Here is a 16972-nt window from a genome sequence, read left to right on the forward strand (position 1 = left end):
TAGGGAGGCAATATAATATTGACAAGTGCTATGCAAAGTTGTTTACAGCCGGGGATTTTATTTTCATGTTATCATAGAACAATCAAATGTTTTACTTACACTCTCAGAAATAAAGTACAATAGCTGTCGCTGGGACGGTACCCTAATTCCTAATATTTACACTTTATGTACATTTGGTTCCAATATTCACTTTTGAGGTACAGATATGCACTCTTTTGTTACTTTTTGAAAGGGTGACAGCTTCAATACCTTTTTCTCTGAGAGTGTTGGTGCATAAAGGTGATGGTACAATTTTTGTGGGGATCAAATCAACATCCTTCTGGTTACCTGCCATGAGTTTATCCAAAAATTAAACGTTTATTCTGTTGAACACAAAATAACATGGGTTGATAAATTATGTTAACTGCACAGTTGGCGGTAACCATTGACTTCCATTGGAAAAACAAATGGGTAACGTCAACTTTGTGCTTTCTATGATTTATCAAAATATCTTCTTTTGTGTTCAACAGAACAAAACTCATACAGGCTTAAAACAACCTGAGGGTCAGTAAATGATGACAGAATTTTCGTTTTTGGATGAACTATCCCTTTAAGCAAATACTTTTCCCTTATTTATCTCAACTCACAGTATATGTGATGCCTCAGCAGACATACCGCTTAAAGTTTATTGGATATAACCTCTCTTTTATCATCCTGTAGCTTCTGTAGCTTGACTGGTAGAGCTTGACTTTAGAGATGTTCTCAGAAAATACCCACACTTTAAATGCACTGCAAGGGACATTGGCTAAAAGCTTCTGCCAAGTGCATAAATATGATGTTATTCTATCTACCACAGTATTAATTAGGGGTAAAGCCACGAAGTGGCGTAGACACCTATTGTATCTGTTAGTTTTCTTATTATTATTCATCCTAGTTCTTCCGCCATTGAAGTCAATGGCAGCCCATAGAACCGTACGTAGGAAAGTTATGTAATTTGGCACACATGTAGAGGACAGTCTAAGAAGTTACTATAGCAACATAGGTGTGTCTAACTCAAACCCTCGAGCGCCACCAACAGTCCAAAAATCCACTTATGTTCATGCTCATAACTTCTGACCCGTGAGTCCTAGACACTAAATTATTGTTTCCTCTGAATCCTTGGCTCATGATGATTCAATTGCACACATTGATGTCATTTGTGTCATGCACATCTTTCCGCCATTTTTAATTTTCCGTAAAACCTACTTTTTCGAACTCTTTTTCGAAACTTAGTATATGTCATTACAGTCATGACCTGAGGGTGCCTGCAACGTTTCGTCACAGCGCCACCTAGTGGTCACGAGATTCGAAAAATGCCTATTTTTGCTTTTAACTACTTTAAACTTGAGTCTAAAATCATGAAGGTGGTCTTGTTAGATTCCTTGAGGCATGCCGAGTCAAAGGATACCAAACAATTTTCGGTCAGCCATTTTGGGTGTCGGCCATTTTGAATTTTCTCTTTAAGTTCTGTATTTCACAAACAGAATGGCGTATCGCTACGAAATTTGGCATGGTTCATCAGTGACATGTTCTGAGTGCACCTATAAATCTTTAGGATGGCGCCACCTAGTGGTCAGGATATGTAAAGAAATTGTTTAAAATCTTTATATCATTTGATTAAATTGCCACACTGACATAAGACTTCACTCTATTGATTCCTTGGCTCAGGCTGAGTCCGACTGTACCAAATATGTCTGAGTCAAACCTACTTCCTGTCGGCCATTTTGAATTATATTGAACACCTACTTTTTCGAACTCCTCCTAGAGCGCTCGTGTGATTGGCATGATTTTTGGTATGCATCATCTAGAGACACTCCAGACAAAAAGTTATTGAAAGCTTTTCGGTAGACCTATCCGTTGTCGTATAATGCATCAAAGAATGCGTGGGCGAGCACGCCAAAATGTGTTTGAGCCTGTATCTTCGCAAAACTTTTGCGCATTGATACGAGACTTGGTATATGTCATAACAGTGATGACCTGAGGGTGCATGCACCATTTCGTCACACTGCCCCCTACTGGTCACGAGATATACAATATGTCTATTTTTGCTTATAACTACTGCAAACTTGAATGTAAAATTATGAGACTGGTCTTGTTAGATTTCGTGAGGCATGCCGAGTCAAAAGATACCAAATGGTTTTTGGTCGGCCATTTTGTGTGTCGGCCATTTTGAATTTTTTCTTTAAGTTCAAGTATTTCAGAAACGCAATTGCGTATAGTTATGAAACTTGGTATGGTTCATCAGCAACATGTTCTGGGAAGACTTGTAAACTTTTCGGTGCCCCCTAGTGGTCAAGAGATTTGAAGCTATATCTCTGCATCTCTCTATCGTATTTACACCAAATTTGGTGGGTGTCATCACAATCAAGACTTGAGTCACAATTTATTGTTTGGTCAGTGCCCCCTAGTGGTCAAGTCATTTAAGGCTATATCTCCGTATCGCTTTATTGTATTTACACTAAATTTGGTATGTGTCATCACAGTCATGACCTGAGGTACCATCTATTGTTTTGTCACAGGGCCACCTAGTGGTCTCAAGATAAGAGAAAATTGCTATTTTTTTTTCATAAAACTAATGCAAACTTAGATCTTAAATCATGACAGTCATCACGTATGAATCATTTTTGCCATGTTTGGCTTGACCCCGGTATTGCTGCTTGCAGCTATATTTTATTCATTTTATTTTTATTGCATGATTATAACATATGCATTGTAAATCAATCTTGATAAATTACAGTAGCCAATTGTTATTTATTCATTATGCAGTGGTAAAAACAAGGTTAAGCATTTCCAGTGCTCTACTAACTTCTAATTGTTTAAGACCACAGGGAGATTATGATGCCTTTGTCCACAAAACAAATTCAGAAGCAGATAAGAACGAAATGTTGCTCATAATTTATTAGAATGTAAAACAAACCCAAAATGTTTGAAGGTAATCATAATAATGTCAAATAACATCACAATTGTCTCAAAGTAATATGCACGACTTATTCCATATAGATTTTTATTTCTATTAAATTTCTATTGTAAAACATATGGTAGTGGTGTTTATACTTGTGCAGAATGTTTGTTCAGAGACCAGGTCAGGTCTTTATCTGTATACAAGCGCAGTTTTTCCAGGTGGTTTGTATAACGTCTCTCTCTTTAAAGTAAACAGTACTTAAACACTGAGGGTTTAAGTGGACACACTTGCTTTCATGGCTAAAAATAAATAACGGTCATTATGTGCTTTTCTCCACCAACAGAAGATCAGCCTTGCATTGACTTCTTCAGCTGGTGTCATCTGGTCCCTCAGCATGGTGTTTGCAATCACAAATTCTACGGTCAACAATGCTGCAAGTCCTGCTCCACCAAACACCAATAAAGCAGAAGATCTTTATTTCCCGTGAGCCTCACCACTCGTTCTGAGATTGACCACTATGGACAAAGTTGATTTTTGCAAGATGTGGCCAAGAAAGGCATTCCAATGGAACGTGTCTCTAAGATTATGACACATTATAATTTTATGAAAGACTGCTGTCAGAGGAACTAAAGCTTTGTTTGCCTGATTCTGGATTCATCAGTGGTGTATCATTACTGGAAATGTGGTTCTTTGAATGGATCTTCAGAACATTCATATTGTAAATATCAGTGTTTGTTCTCCTCTTTTTGAGTCAGACCATCAGCCTAAGTCAAATTCATGTATTACATTGAAGAGCACCAGATTAACATTGGAATCACGTTGGGTAATGTGTGAAGTGTGACTGCATGTTTGAAATACTGTAAGTCACGTATCATCTTCCTGCACACCTGGACATTTTTTTCAGTCTGAAACTGAGGTGCTAAAATTTTCCTGTGTTCATTTAATGAATCATTGTATATTGGTGCAATACGAAGTGCAGTGCACATTCTCATTCCATAGTGATCAATGGTTCTGCCTTGTGTTTTTTGATTTCCCATTTACATGTTTTCACTTGGCAGACGCTTTTATCAAAAGCACCTTGCATTATATTTAATTCCGAGCTTTCGGGCTCTGCTTATTTTACCAAGTGGTTGAACATTTCAATCATTTCAATCAATCAATCAATCAGATTTTAAAAATAAGATCTGATTTTAGGGTTGAGTTATGTCGGTTAAAGTTGGAGTGGGTTAAGGTTTTATTAACCAAAATGTTGTACTTGGGTCAACACAATTTGTTGCCCTGAGGACATCTCTCACTTGGCAAAATCAGGTTGAGCTAGATTTCTGTGTTTTCTGGGAATCAAACCCATTTCGTTGGCTTGAGCTACTGGAAGTAAATGCTTCCAACACAGCACAATTTGATACATTCAAGTTTTCCTCTGTATTAAACCTGTTCTTCTGAAATATCTTTTTAAATAGTTTTTTTATGTTGCTGATGCTAAATCCTTTCTGTCAAGAGCATCCACTGATTTAAACAGACATTAGAGGAATATTCCAGATGGTTTGCTCACCACCATGTCATCCAAAATGTTGATGTCTTTCTTTGTTCAGTCGAGAAGAGGTTGTGTTTTTTGGGGAAAGCATTGCAGGATTTTTCTCATTTTGATGGACTTTGATGGACACCAACGGTTGGCACTTGACTCGACACGTGGCAGTTTTTTTCAGCGGAGTTTCAAAGGACTATAAACAATCCCAAACGAGGCATAAGGGTCTTATCTAGCAAAAAGATTGTCATTTTTGACAAGAAAAACAACAAATATACACTTTTAAAGCACAACTTCTCGTCGAGATCTGGTCATGATGCGCCAGCGTGACCCCACGCAATACGTCATAACGTCAAGAGGTCACAGAAGACGAACGCGAAACTCCGCCCCTGTGTTTACAAGTGTGTTGAAAGAGGACCGTTCCTATGTTGTTGGATGTCAACTGATACTAATTAATGTCTTTGTGTCAGTTTATTGTTTACAATGGTCCGCAAATGTGCGTTTTATATATGTAACATGTGACCTCCCTACTTCACTACGCATTTACGTTAGGTCGCGCTGGACCGGATCTAGACGAGAAGTCTAGAATAGAAAGAATATTTATAGTCCTTTGAAACTCCGTTGAAAAAAAACTGTTGCGTGTTGGGTTGGGTGTTGATTGTTGGTGTCTATTGGGGTCCATTAGGGTGAGAAAAATCCTGCAATGTTTTCCTCAAAAAACATGGTTTCTTCTCGACTGAACGGAGAGGGACATCAACATTTTGGATGACATGGTGGTGAGTAAATTATCTGGATTTTTCTTTTAAGAAAATGGAATATTCCTTTAACATTTCTTCTGTTACCTCAGCCTGACTTGGTATCCTCTACTGTGTAAGGTTCAATCACAATCCCATCTGATCATAACCAAAAACTAAAGTTGACAAGATAGATGCATGATTAATGAAGATCAGTGTTTCTGCTGAATTATGTAGCGGGTCCATTGGAGGACGAACTGTGTTTGGGTAATTTGTGTGCAGTTCCTGCAGTGCCATCTCTCACGTGATGTACAAGAGGGCTAAGCTTGTCCCAGATGTGTGTCAGAGAGAGTAAAGTAGTCGCTCTCAGTCACTTTGGGGGGACCAATTAGTGTGCAGAAGTGAGTGTCATGTTCAGGAGGAGGAGCAGCTAACAAACCCAAGCCTCTCAGGACTTGGGACCTCATCTCAGTTTACTTTGTTGGTACTTTTTGTCTCTTTTTTTCTCTCTCTGTCTCCTTGTCTGTACTGCACTTGGGTCCACTGGGCTACAGATTTGTACGTGCCTAAGGCTTGTGCTTAGCAGAAAAGTTGAGCTACAGATTCTCATGTTCTCACCTTAGTAATCTTTCAACACGGTTCTGGTAAGATGGGTCAGAGCCCTTCTCAGGCTAGGAGTGCTTTAACAATAAACATTGGAGCAGATGGGACTTGAGAGATATGACGGTACTGATTCTGTCCTCATTACATTCCTAACACTTCATTACCAATCCCCAGTCCCTTGAAGGGATATTTGCATATACTAATAAGTGCAAAAGGTCACTACAAAAGTAGATGTGGCACTGCAGGGTGCTCTGCCCAGAACATTTTAAAGGGTACTCAGAAGTTTATTTTCTTGTTATATAACTTTTGGATGAACTTCAAGTCTCCTAAGTTACATTTGTTACTTTTAAAGTGTTCATGAAAAATTGGAAATGGATTGTTTACCTGTGTCATTAATCTTGTATGTTGTCCTTTTGCAATATCTTTCATCACTGTCTAAATTGAAAAAGTGTGTAATTTATTATGTCTTAATAGTTCCTGGGCTACAGTGTTGTTTCGAGGGGATCTTGCCTGTATAATAGTACACTATAAGTGTAATATTTAATATTTTCACTGAAAGTTTTATAATTAAAAGTATTTGATTTACTGTATATCTCAAGTGATGCTTTTTTACTGTACATGTAAGATTTAGATAGAGACAGGCCTTAAATGAAAGAACTGCAGCAATATCTTAAGAATGAAAAATGATACGCTGTCATCACAACAACAGAATCACTATGAAAATCAAGCCAGGGGCAAAGTGGATTTCAGACAAAATACTCCCAAATGTAGTCGTGAGAAGAGAAATTCATACACAATAAACAAAGTTACTTAAACTATGGCACTTATTAAAAAACTCATGCAAGCAATAATGTTCCTAACCAATTGCAACATGTTAAATACCCCAACTTTCATATTCCCCCCTTCACTTTTTGTTCCAGGCGAAATGTTCCTGCGTGTACTAAATGCCCTAGTAAATCAAACAGAGTTTGCTTAATTCCTCCCTCGACACTCTTGAATATCTTTTCCTCCTCATAATCTACGCACATTTGTCACTTTTTGTCAGATTTCTTAATTTCCTGTGTGTACAATTATTTGTGATAATTTCTGACAGCATCGAGAGACTCGTAAAAGAAAGGAGCAATTCCTCATCCATGTCACTCGATGCACCGACACTGATTATGAAGACTGAATACCAAGCACGTCTGTGGCATTTCTATATCCTCTTGTGCATGCCGAAAACTCTCTCTTTGTTTCTCTTTGTGCTTTCTCCCTCCCAATCGCACACACACGCACACACCACACAGTCTCTAGTTCTCTCTCTTACTTTTTCACTCTGGCTGTATGATGCTTCTTCTCCCATACTTTTGACAAGCATTCTTATCGCGTCTTAACAGGGTGTTGGCCACAAGCACTCACTCGTTCACCCTTTCTGTTTGTCTCTGGTCCAGCCCTCAGATGAAGTGAGAACTGTCATCTTGTCCAGACAAATCTTCAATCGTCGGTTAAAGTCCCCATGATATAAAAATTGACGTTTTTTGGCTTTTACCTCCCAAATGATTTTTAAGACATCATACTGCACAAATTCTTACCTGTGAGGTAAACTAAATGCTATTGGTCATTTTTAAAAGAGCGAGGAGCCTCTCAGCGTTTTGAGGAACAACTAATTGATTGAAGATTGTTAATAGAGTGGCAAGTTTGTGTTTTTTTTTTCAACAAGGACCTGCAAAACCTAACTGTAAAGTCAATAGTGGAACTTCAGCCTAAATGCTAGCATAGCATTAATTAGCATGTAGCACTAACACAGCTTTGTTTTTATCATTTTAACAAGGGGCGTACATCTCAACTGTGACATCACAGTCTGTTATGTTGCGATTGGATGGTTTTCCAGTGGTGTTGCGTGAATGAGGTTTACATAAAAATGAGGAAACAAACGCATTTGAGGCTCATGATATATTACCATGTCTTATTATTCATCTATGCCTAGGTAAATACAGTTTTTTATACTATGGCACCTTTAAGTTTTAAACTTTTGTTAAACACAGAGCTTATTTTTTTGTGATAATACAAAAGTCTGAGGGGAAAATGGTTGGGCTTTTAGTCGAGGGAACACAAGTCCTCTTAATTTCTGGGTTGGTGTACAAAAATATGTCGGCTGTGTCTGAAAGCTCTAAAATGCTGCCTTCGGAAGCACCATTCTGAGGCATGAAGGCAGCAGGTCCGAATCCAATGTTAGATTTACTTGCGGTCTCCTGAGATATCTTCATTGTCATGTCCTGTTCATTCCCAGGTGAAAACTAAAGCGCACTAAAATACACGTTATTTAAGTAGACTTTTCCACAATATACTAAAAGTGCTCTATTTCGCACACTAATTTTGAACTTAGTATACTAAAAAGTAGTATTAAGTACTTTTTAAAATGAACTTAATACCAAAGTGTACTCAACTGTGCTTTTTTGAGACACCATGAAGTTGAACTAAAATGTAATTTTAGGTCTGTATTTAAAAAATATCTTTAATTACAACTTGAACCCACCTTTAAACATTTACGAATCTACTTTAAAATAGCCTAGTAGTATGTTAAAATAATATACCAAATGTATTCCCAGGTGAAAAAGTTCACTAAAATAATGCACTTTTTAGAAATACATTAAAAGTATTCTTGAGTTTAGCATACTTTTAAAAAGTGTAATTAAGCATATATTTATTACCAACGTACTTCTAGTACACTTTTTTGAAATACATTTAAAAGCTTTTTAACATTTTTTTAATACACTTTAAATAAGCACACCGTTGGGAATACAAATGTATTAAAACATATTACTTAAATTTTAAGTATATTTTTAATACATTAAATACTACTTTTTCACCTGGGTTGTCATAAAATGGTAGCAAGAAGGGGCTGGAGCACAAATTGTGTGTAAATAAAGTTTTTCACATTAAAAGTGACTTTGTCACTGTGTGTCGCTCATCTCTTTCAAAAGAGGCTTTTCTAAATCTGGTTGTCAAAACAAATGAGTACCCTCCACTCCAGTAACTGACAAGAGACAGATGACGTGAATTCCTCTGCTTCGTTCTTATTGGAAGTCGCACCCGAAAGTCGCTCATTATTTGCATAAAGTTTAACATTTCTCAACTTTTTTAGCAGCGACGAGCAGTAGCAAAGCGACGCAATCTCATTGATTTCAATGGAAGATTTGTGACTTCCGGTGACACGAACGACCGTTGGTGACCAAATGGGGCGTGTTCAGTCGCGCAACACAGGCCCTGTCCCAAATGGCACATTCTAGACTTGTGGTGCTCCTCAGAGTCCACACTTTGATGACATCATACGCCCTGTCCCAAATGGCACACTCCGGACTTGTGGTCCTCCTCAGAGTCCACACTTTGATGACATCACGTAGTCCAGACTTTAGGGACCCTTGATGCGAGTCCACGTGGGTGCACCGGTTGTATTTTGGGACAGACTCGAGCATCACACCGGAAATAGGAAGAAATGTTGCCCGTCAGTGTGAACTCCTCCCTTCCGTCGTCTGATTGGTCTGATTGCCCTTTCGCAAGGACTTCTGGGTTGGCAAAGTGCGCGAAGCCTGCTGCAGTGCAGGCTTCGCTGAAGACCGCATCAAGGGGGCAAAGGAGGCGCTGATGAGCACACTTCAAAGCGTAAAAATGACAGATGGGACACCCTATGGACTCGTAGACTAAACGAGAACGCGCAATTTAATGCCAAGAGACCGAAAGTCCACATGAAGTGCGCCATTTGGGACAGGGCCATAGAGTGCAGACTTTAGGGACCCTTGATGGGAGTCCACGTGGGTGCACCGGAGTCATATTTTTGGACAGACTCGAGCGTCACGCCAGAAATAGGAAGAGAAGTTGTCCATCAGTGTGTACTCCTCCCTTTCGTCGTCTGATTGCTCTGATTGCTCTTTCGCAAGGACTTCTGGGTTGGTAAAGTGAGCGAAGCTTGCTGCAGTGCGGGCTTCACCAGAGACCGCATCAAGGGGGCAAAGGGGGCACTGATGATCACACTTTAAGGCGTAAAAATGACAGATGGGACACCCTACAGACTCCCATCTGTAACGTAGGTCAGTGGCTCAATTTGAAGAAAATAATTCAAGATGGCGGAAAATGCGTATTTCTGTATATATCTGATAAGTTTGGCATTTTATCTCACATATTTTGTTACTTTTATCAATAAATAAATACTTTTAAATTCAAAAACATAATTCTTGTAACTTAACAATACCTCTGAAGTGACTTTTGATATCGCTTTTAGATACTACGCAGGAATGGCCATCAAGCGAGATTTAGAAATGCCTCCTAACGTAGTCACTTGTAATGTGAATGAGGAGTCATTGCCTCATGAGGCAGCGAGGCAACAAGTCAGCTGTCTAAGCTTTCAGATGTAGCCTTTCTCACATTATGCCTCCAACATGTGTGGTGTTTGGAACTCTTTAAAAGTTTGTGACTTTTAATTACAATAAGTGATGAAGGAAAAAAGCTTTGAATAAATTGAACCAATTGGATAGCAAAATGATTTAAGTTTTAAAGCGTTCCAAATACCCCACATGCCGGCAAAACCTGGTTGAAATAGTGTAAAAGTAAGATCTAGACCGAGACATAATGACATATTTTACAAACAATTGCAAATATCTTTATAACAGTTTATTTTTCCACACAATTTACAAATCAGTAAATGCCATTAAATATTAGTCTTGGTGTGGATTGTCAGGTGTTGATCACATAGCATTGTTTTCCAAATTCTCAAAATGTACCTAAACATTTGACCTTGGTCTTTTATTCCACTAATTTTACAATAAACTTCAATAGACTTTATCCGTCACTTAGGCTAATCCAAATTATCCACTTTATCAGGTGATTAGCATACACTGATCATTGATCAGTACAAACACAAATGGTCCATTTCATTGTTATTAACATTTATAATAAAACTGACCCTAAATCAAACACATGATTTAGGTCTCAGTTCAGATTTATGGGCTCACTTTAAGATCAACAGCACTTGGCACTGTTGGCAGTGATTGGATTTATTTTTTTTGGCAGCGAATGGAGTTTTTAATCGTTTCATAACAGTCATGACGTAACGAAGCCTCGTTTGTTAAAATCACATGATTTGTCTCCGAAGCAATGTATCAAGAGTTTTTTAAGGGTTTTAAAGTTTGATGAAGCATTGAAATGGAAACTCGGAAATACATGATTAAAGATGTGATAAGAGTTCATTATCTCGTTTTTCCATCCAATCGCAGCGCTCTCTGATATATGAGCGCACAGGAGATACTGCAGAGAACTAAAGACGGTCAACGAACACATGGGGTAAAATTAACATACCGTCACCTGCAGGAGCAAGAATATGTAATATAAAGGCATAATTTCATTACCCACATTGTCATAAACCAATACAATTAAGGCACACTTATATTTGTTCACGTTTTGCATTGGAAATGCATTTAGGAAGATAGCATTAGCAGATAGAAGGCACTGGTGGAGCGAAATCTGCCTGACTGAAATAAACGCCCTGACAGATCAATACAGTGCCTCATTAAAGTTGTGCTTGGTCAAAGTATGACGACCTGCGCTAAATGCGCTTGACTTGTATGAAAATGTGCGACTAAATAAGTTACATCAATGTCAGTCACAGCATTAACAATAACTTGTTCAGGTAACTTACACAGCACAGGTTAATTAATCAAACTTACTTGAAAAATGTGTGTGTGAGTCTGAATATTTTAAGGAAGTCAACTTGTTTATGTTCTTGTATTTAGCACTATGACGCGAGTCAACCATTCAGCTGCTGAGTATCCTACAGAAATGTGATATAGGAACATATGTGAAAAGTTACAGGGACATGTTTGGACATATTGTATATATTTCTAAATCTACATCTTTAAAGGTGCAGTGTGTAATGTTTAGAAGGATCCCTTGACAAAAATGCAAAATAATATACAAAACTATATTATCAGGGGTGTATAAAGACCTTTTTATATTGAACTATTATGTTTTTATTACCTTAGAATGAGACGTTTTTATCTACATACACCAAGAGTCCCCTTATGTGGAAGTTGCCATTTTGTGCCGCCATGTTTCTACAGAAGCCCTTAACGGACAAACTTTTTTACTAAGTTGTCTCCGATGATAACATGTTTTTCCGATGGCGGCTACCGTAGCTTCTCTATGCGCTTTAATAGCGAGGGGTGAGCAGTGGACTGAGTTGTTGATTTCAATTCGCAACCTCACCACTAGATGCTGCTAAAATTTACACACTGCACCTTTAAGACATATTATGAAGTACTGTATGTGTAAATATGAAGCAGCGAATATGATCTTACTTGTCCAATCAAATATATATACATCAATTCTTGACATAACAATTCAATAATTAACTGAAATGTCATCAAAACATCCAATTTTTTTGCTGCATATTTGCAATATCTATGTGACATAGACAACATGCTCATGTATCATTCTATATGGTTTTTGTACATCAGATGTCTGTATGGGGTGTGAACAATGTCTCTGTATGTACAGATTGGGTTTCAACAGGATTGACAACAGTATTTAGCCGCAGTGTAGAGTATACAACCTTAATATCACAATTACATGACGGAGCCATATTTACACAATATTCACTCAAATGCTATTTTCTTACCAGCTTTCTTTTTTATGTTTGCCCCACTTCTCCTTCCCATTTTTCTCTTTAGTTTGCACACACACCCTTTCTCATTGCCTCTGTGAGAGAATTTCAGCGTAGGTTATTTCGGGAGGATTAAAACGTCAGTGTGGGTTTAGATGGCTGTGATTGTGTCTGGGCTCAGGAGCGGGGCTCATTTGTAGCTGTCAGTCGGCATTGGCCTTTTCTCAGTAATGTAAAGATGGCAGTCTCCGTGGCCCCGTTTGTCGCGGCAAGAGCGATCTCGCAGATTATCATCTCAAAGGGGCTGATAGCAGCTCGCTCCACCTTTGTGTGGCTGCCTCTCCAGCTGAGCGGAAGACCTCCGACCCCAACAGCCTTGACTCCTGGAAGCTCTGTGACTTTGAAAAGTTTTACCGGTGACATTAAACCCCTGTCAGAAAGTCTATATAGGGGAGATTTGTGGAATGCCACCCAAATTTTACAGGCTTTTAGGGGCAAACAGGGCTGTATTATATACTTAAGCATACTGTATTAAAGGGACACTCCACTTTTTTTGAAAATATGCTCATTTTCCAGCTCCCCTAGAGTTAAACATTTGATTTTTTTTTGGAATCCATTCAGCTGATCTCCGGGTCTGGAGCTACCATTTTTAGCATAGCTTAGCATAATTCATTGAATCTGATTAGACCATTAGCATCACGCAAACAAAACGATATTTCGATATTTTAAAATGTGATATTTTTCCTATTTAAAACTTGACTCATCTGTTGTTACATCGTGTACTAAGACCGGCAGAAAATTAAAAGTTGCGATTTTCTAAGCACATATGACTAGGAACTATACTCTCATTCTGGCGTAAAGATCAAGGACTTGCTGCTGTAACATGGCTGCAAGAGGCGCAATGATAGTATGCAGTGCTCGAAAATAGTCCTCTGCTATTGAAAGTTACCAAGGGGACTATTTACAGGCCTGCATAATATCGAAACTCTTTGGTTATTTTTGAGCGCAATGCTAACGGTCTAATCAGATTCAATGGATTATGCTAAGCTATGCTAAAAGTGGTACCGCCAGACCCGGAGATCGGCTAAATGGATTCCAAAACGGTAACAATCAAAGATTTAACTCTGGGGGAGCTGGAAAATTAGCATATTTAAAAAAATGGTGTCCCTTTACATTTTTTTTTGGAGGTTGTTGACACAGGAAGAAGTGCTTTTTTGCATAAAAAATGTTTTTAATATAGTAACATCTAAATTTCTAATTTTTTTAAATCTTAAATTTTCTTAAAGCAACATTATTTAATAGGCCTGAATCAAATAGATTATATTATGTTACACAAAAAAATTAATGCAAATCTCAAATTAGATAAAAATACAGCAACAACAGCACATTTTCACTTTCTACAAAATAAGGACAGATGCATAATCTGTGCAGACACAGCGTATCTCAGTGTTTTGTGGCTAAGATTGTTATCTCACTATCAAATTTAGCCTAAGGATAAGCAGCTATAGTATGTCATGTTGACTAAAATGAACATTTCTTTATTTCTAAAACCTTTTTCCAGCTTTTCTCTTATGTCCCGCTTTCCATTGTGCTGATTCAGTTGGAGATAACACAATCTTATTATCTTTTATCATATTAGTTACTTATTGGAAATCAGCACCTCCCGTTTAGCTTCGGGATATTTTACAAAGTATTTATATAGTCTTTTTATGCTCTCTTACTGTACACACACACACACACACACACACACACACACACACACACACACACACACACACACACACACACACACACACACACACACACAAAGAGACAATGAGAGAGCGATAAATAATAGAGGTCGTGGACCAGCAATGTTAGCACTTCAAATAGAGAAGTGCACAAACACTCTGAATAATTTTCAAAATAGTTAAGGGCATATTTACTGCAGCGAGTCTACGAGCATCTCCTCCACAGATCATTGATTAAAACTCAAATTTATTGTGTTTTTTCTGTATGCTATGAATATTATTGATCTGTGTGTTTGTGGCAGTGCTCCCTCATCTATCTTCCTTTGAGCGACTTGTTCAGATTTTGCTCCCCTTGAAATGTAAGAATTGATTACAATTCCTATAGCCGCCGACAGCCGCTGCCTCCTCTTCAGCCCCGCTGACCTTGGCACGGAGAAAAAGACGCTAGAGCGCAACTAGAATAGCGTTCTGTTTCCCATTTTCGCTCTCTCTCTCCCTCTTTCCTTTTCTCTCTCTCATCTGCCTTAACCTCTCCACTCCAAGGCTATTGCGATGCATTTCATGACTGTTAAACTGTCGTAATGTATTACCTTAAAGACCACAGGCAATCTGAAGTCCTTCCTTTTGACACCCCTGAATTAATCAATTTACTGCCAAAAGCAGATCCATTTCTTGTCCGAGTATTTCAAGGCACTGATGTGCCTGAGATTGTAAAACAGCTTCACACCTGCACGCACATACCAGCCCTCTTCTCTATTCTCCACTCCCCTGAGATGTTGTGTGTTGGAGGACATCGATTTATTTTACATAGTAATACAAACGGTGGGTGGGAACAGGTCACCTCAGCTATTGCCACCTGTGTGTCTGCATGAAGCACATGGCACAGGTCAGTGAAGCCCTTTCTGCTTGAGTGGCTGCTGCAAATTTCATAGTACGCATGAAGAATGCCAGTTGTCCCCTTAGAAAGGGACGTTGAGAAGTGGAAAAGCCAATATCACTTGAGTGAAAGCAGTCGTTTTTGTGTAGGGAATGAACCCGGCACTGTTCCATTTGACTCCAGTAGAGGGAGGTGCTTACCTGCTGTTGTGCCGCAGGCTTTGTTGCATCATCTGTCCCTGAGGACTTTAACATCCATTAGGAATAAGGGTGATATTGAAATGATTACAAAATGAAACAATATAACATCTACACATACAAGTTAAGATGTAGTTTGATGAAAGATGGAGTTGAGTTGTTTTTCTCTTTTAAGATCTGTGCTCCTGTTTGTTCAATCAATTTGTTGATTAGTTTAAATAGAAACATATTGGGTCGGTTTCCAGGGCATGTTGTATGTTTGAGCTTCTTTAATTTAATAACATCTTGCCCTGACATACCTTAAAGGAATGGTCTACTCATTTTCAATATTAAAATATGTTATTACCTTAACTAAGAACTGTTGATACATCCCTCTATCATCTGTATGCGTGCACGTAAGCGCTGGAGTACTTTTGGGAGTACTTCGACTCGCCTGAAAAGTCCGCTTCTCACTCTCATAATGGGAGTGGGAGGGTGTTACTGCGCCGAGTCGAAGTACTCACAAAAGTGCTATTACGCCATAAAATATAGTTCCTCTTTTAAATCCGCTTAGAAAAGGGCTACGTTTTATTTTGTACCACCAAACTTGCTCGTATAAACTACTCGTCTTAAATAGGAAAAACGTTGATGTGTTTGGTCACTTCTAACTTTATCTCTAAATGGTACCATTGAATGAATGGGGCTAAGCTAAATGCTATCGAAGCGTCGCAGCGCGCTCCAGCGCTTACGTGCACGCACACAGATGATAGAGGGATGTATCAACAGTTCTTAGTTAAGGTAATAACATATTTTAATATTGAAAATGAGTAGACTATTCCTTTAACATATATCAGTGCTTTTGTTTTGTCTCAAGATGCACACCAGTATTGTTTTTTGTAAGGTTTGTTTGTAAAAAAAAATACTTAAAGGGACACTCCACTTTTTTTGAAAATATGCTTATTTTCCAGCTCCCCTAGTGTTAAACATTTGATTTTTACCGTTTTGAAACCCATTCAGCTGATCTCGGGGTCTGGCGGTACCACTTTTAGCATGCACGTAGATAAGCATGTTCAATCGCATGCAGCGCATGCACAGAGCGATCGTCATATGACATCAAAGTACCGTGAGATCAGACTGCTTGTTATGCTTTCAAATTGCTCTGGCAGCACAGTAATGTCACTCGCCAACCGTTCTGTGCAGCGCTGCATAAAATTACAAGAAAAGTGGCCCCCTGGTGGTTTGGGTTGCACTGCATAAGCATATTATAAGAATGCTTAGCATTAAAATCCTGTTTTTGTCATTAAGGGAAATCATATTTTCTCAGTTACAAATTTTTCTGGTAATGATAAAGAATGATTTGCCCTTGTATTTATTGCACGACAACAGATTGGCAGATTGATAAGCAGACATGCTATTTTTGACTGGATGTAACTTTTGATACTTTGCGGTAAAGGTGGCTCTCCTACTGACCCTGGGTCTCATGAAAAAAATAGTGAAGACCACTGGCTTATCTCTTTGGTTATTTTTAAGCGCAATGTTAATGGTCTAATCAGATTCAATGGATTATGCTAAGCTATGCTAAAAGTGGTACCGCCAGACCCGGAGATCAGCTGAATGGATTCCAAAATGGTAAAAATCCAAGTTTTAACTCTAGGGGAGCTGGAAAATGAACATATTTTTTTAAAAAGTGGAGTGTCCCTTTAAATGTCCTAATATTACCAAATATAAACTGCCCCTTTATGTTTGATCTCATGCTTTTTTGTAGTTTGTTGTTTT

At 38.4% G+C, this 16972-nt stretch overlaps 1 protein-coding gene across 3 annotated transcripts in view; it reads left to right on the forward strand.

Annotated features, from left to right (window-relative positions):
* The window catches only part of adamts18 (ADAM metallopeptidase with thrombospondin type 1 motif, 18), a 62430-nt gene extending 57409 nt beyond the window's left edge, over positions 1–5021 (forward strand). For all 3 annotated transcript variants that reach the window (XM_055207793.2, XM_055207785.2, XM_055207802.2), the window contains one exon: positions 3264–5021. In XM_055207793.2, coding sequence (XP_055063768.2) covers positions 3264–3382 — 119 coding nt within the window. In that variant the 3' untranslated portion in view covers positions 3383–5021. The remainder of the gene's footprint in view (positions 1–3263) is intronic.
* Positions 5022–16972: the final 11951 nt, after the last annotated feature.

Source organism: Misgurnus anguillicaudatus, chromosome 21 (assembly GCF_027580225.2).
Source record: "Misgurnus anguillicaudatus chromosome 21, ASM2758022v2, whole genome shotgun sequence".
In the NCBI taxonomy this organism is placed as follows: domain Eukaryota; kingdom Metazoa; phylum Chordata; class Actinopteri; order Cypriniformes; family Cobitidae; genus Misgurnus; species Misgurnus anguillicaudatus.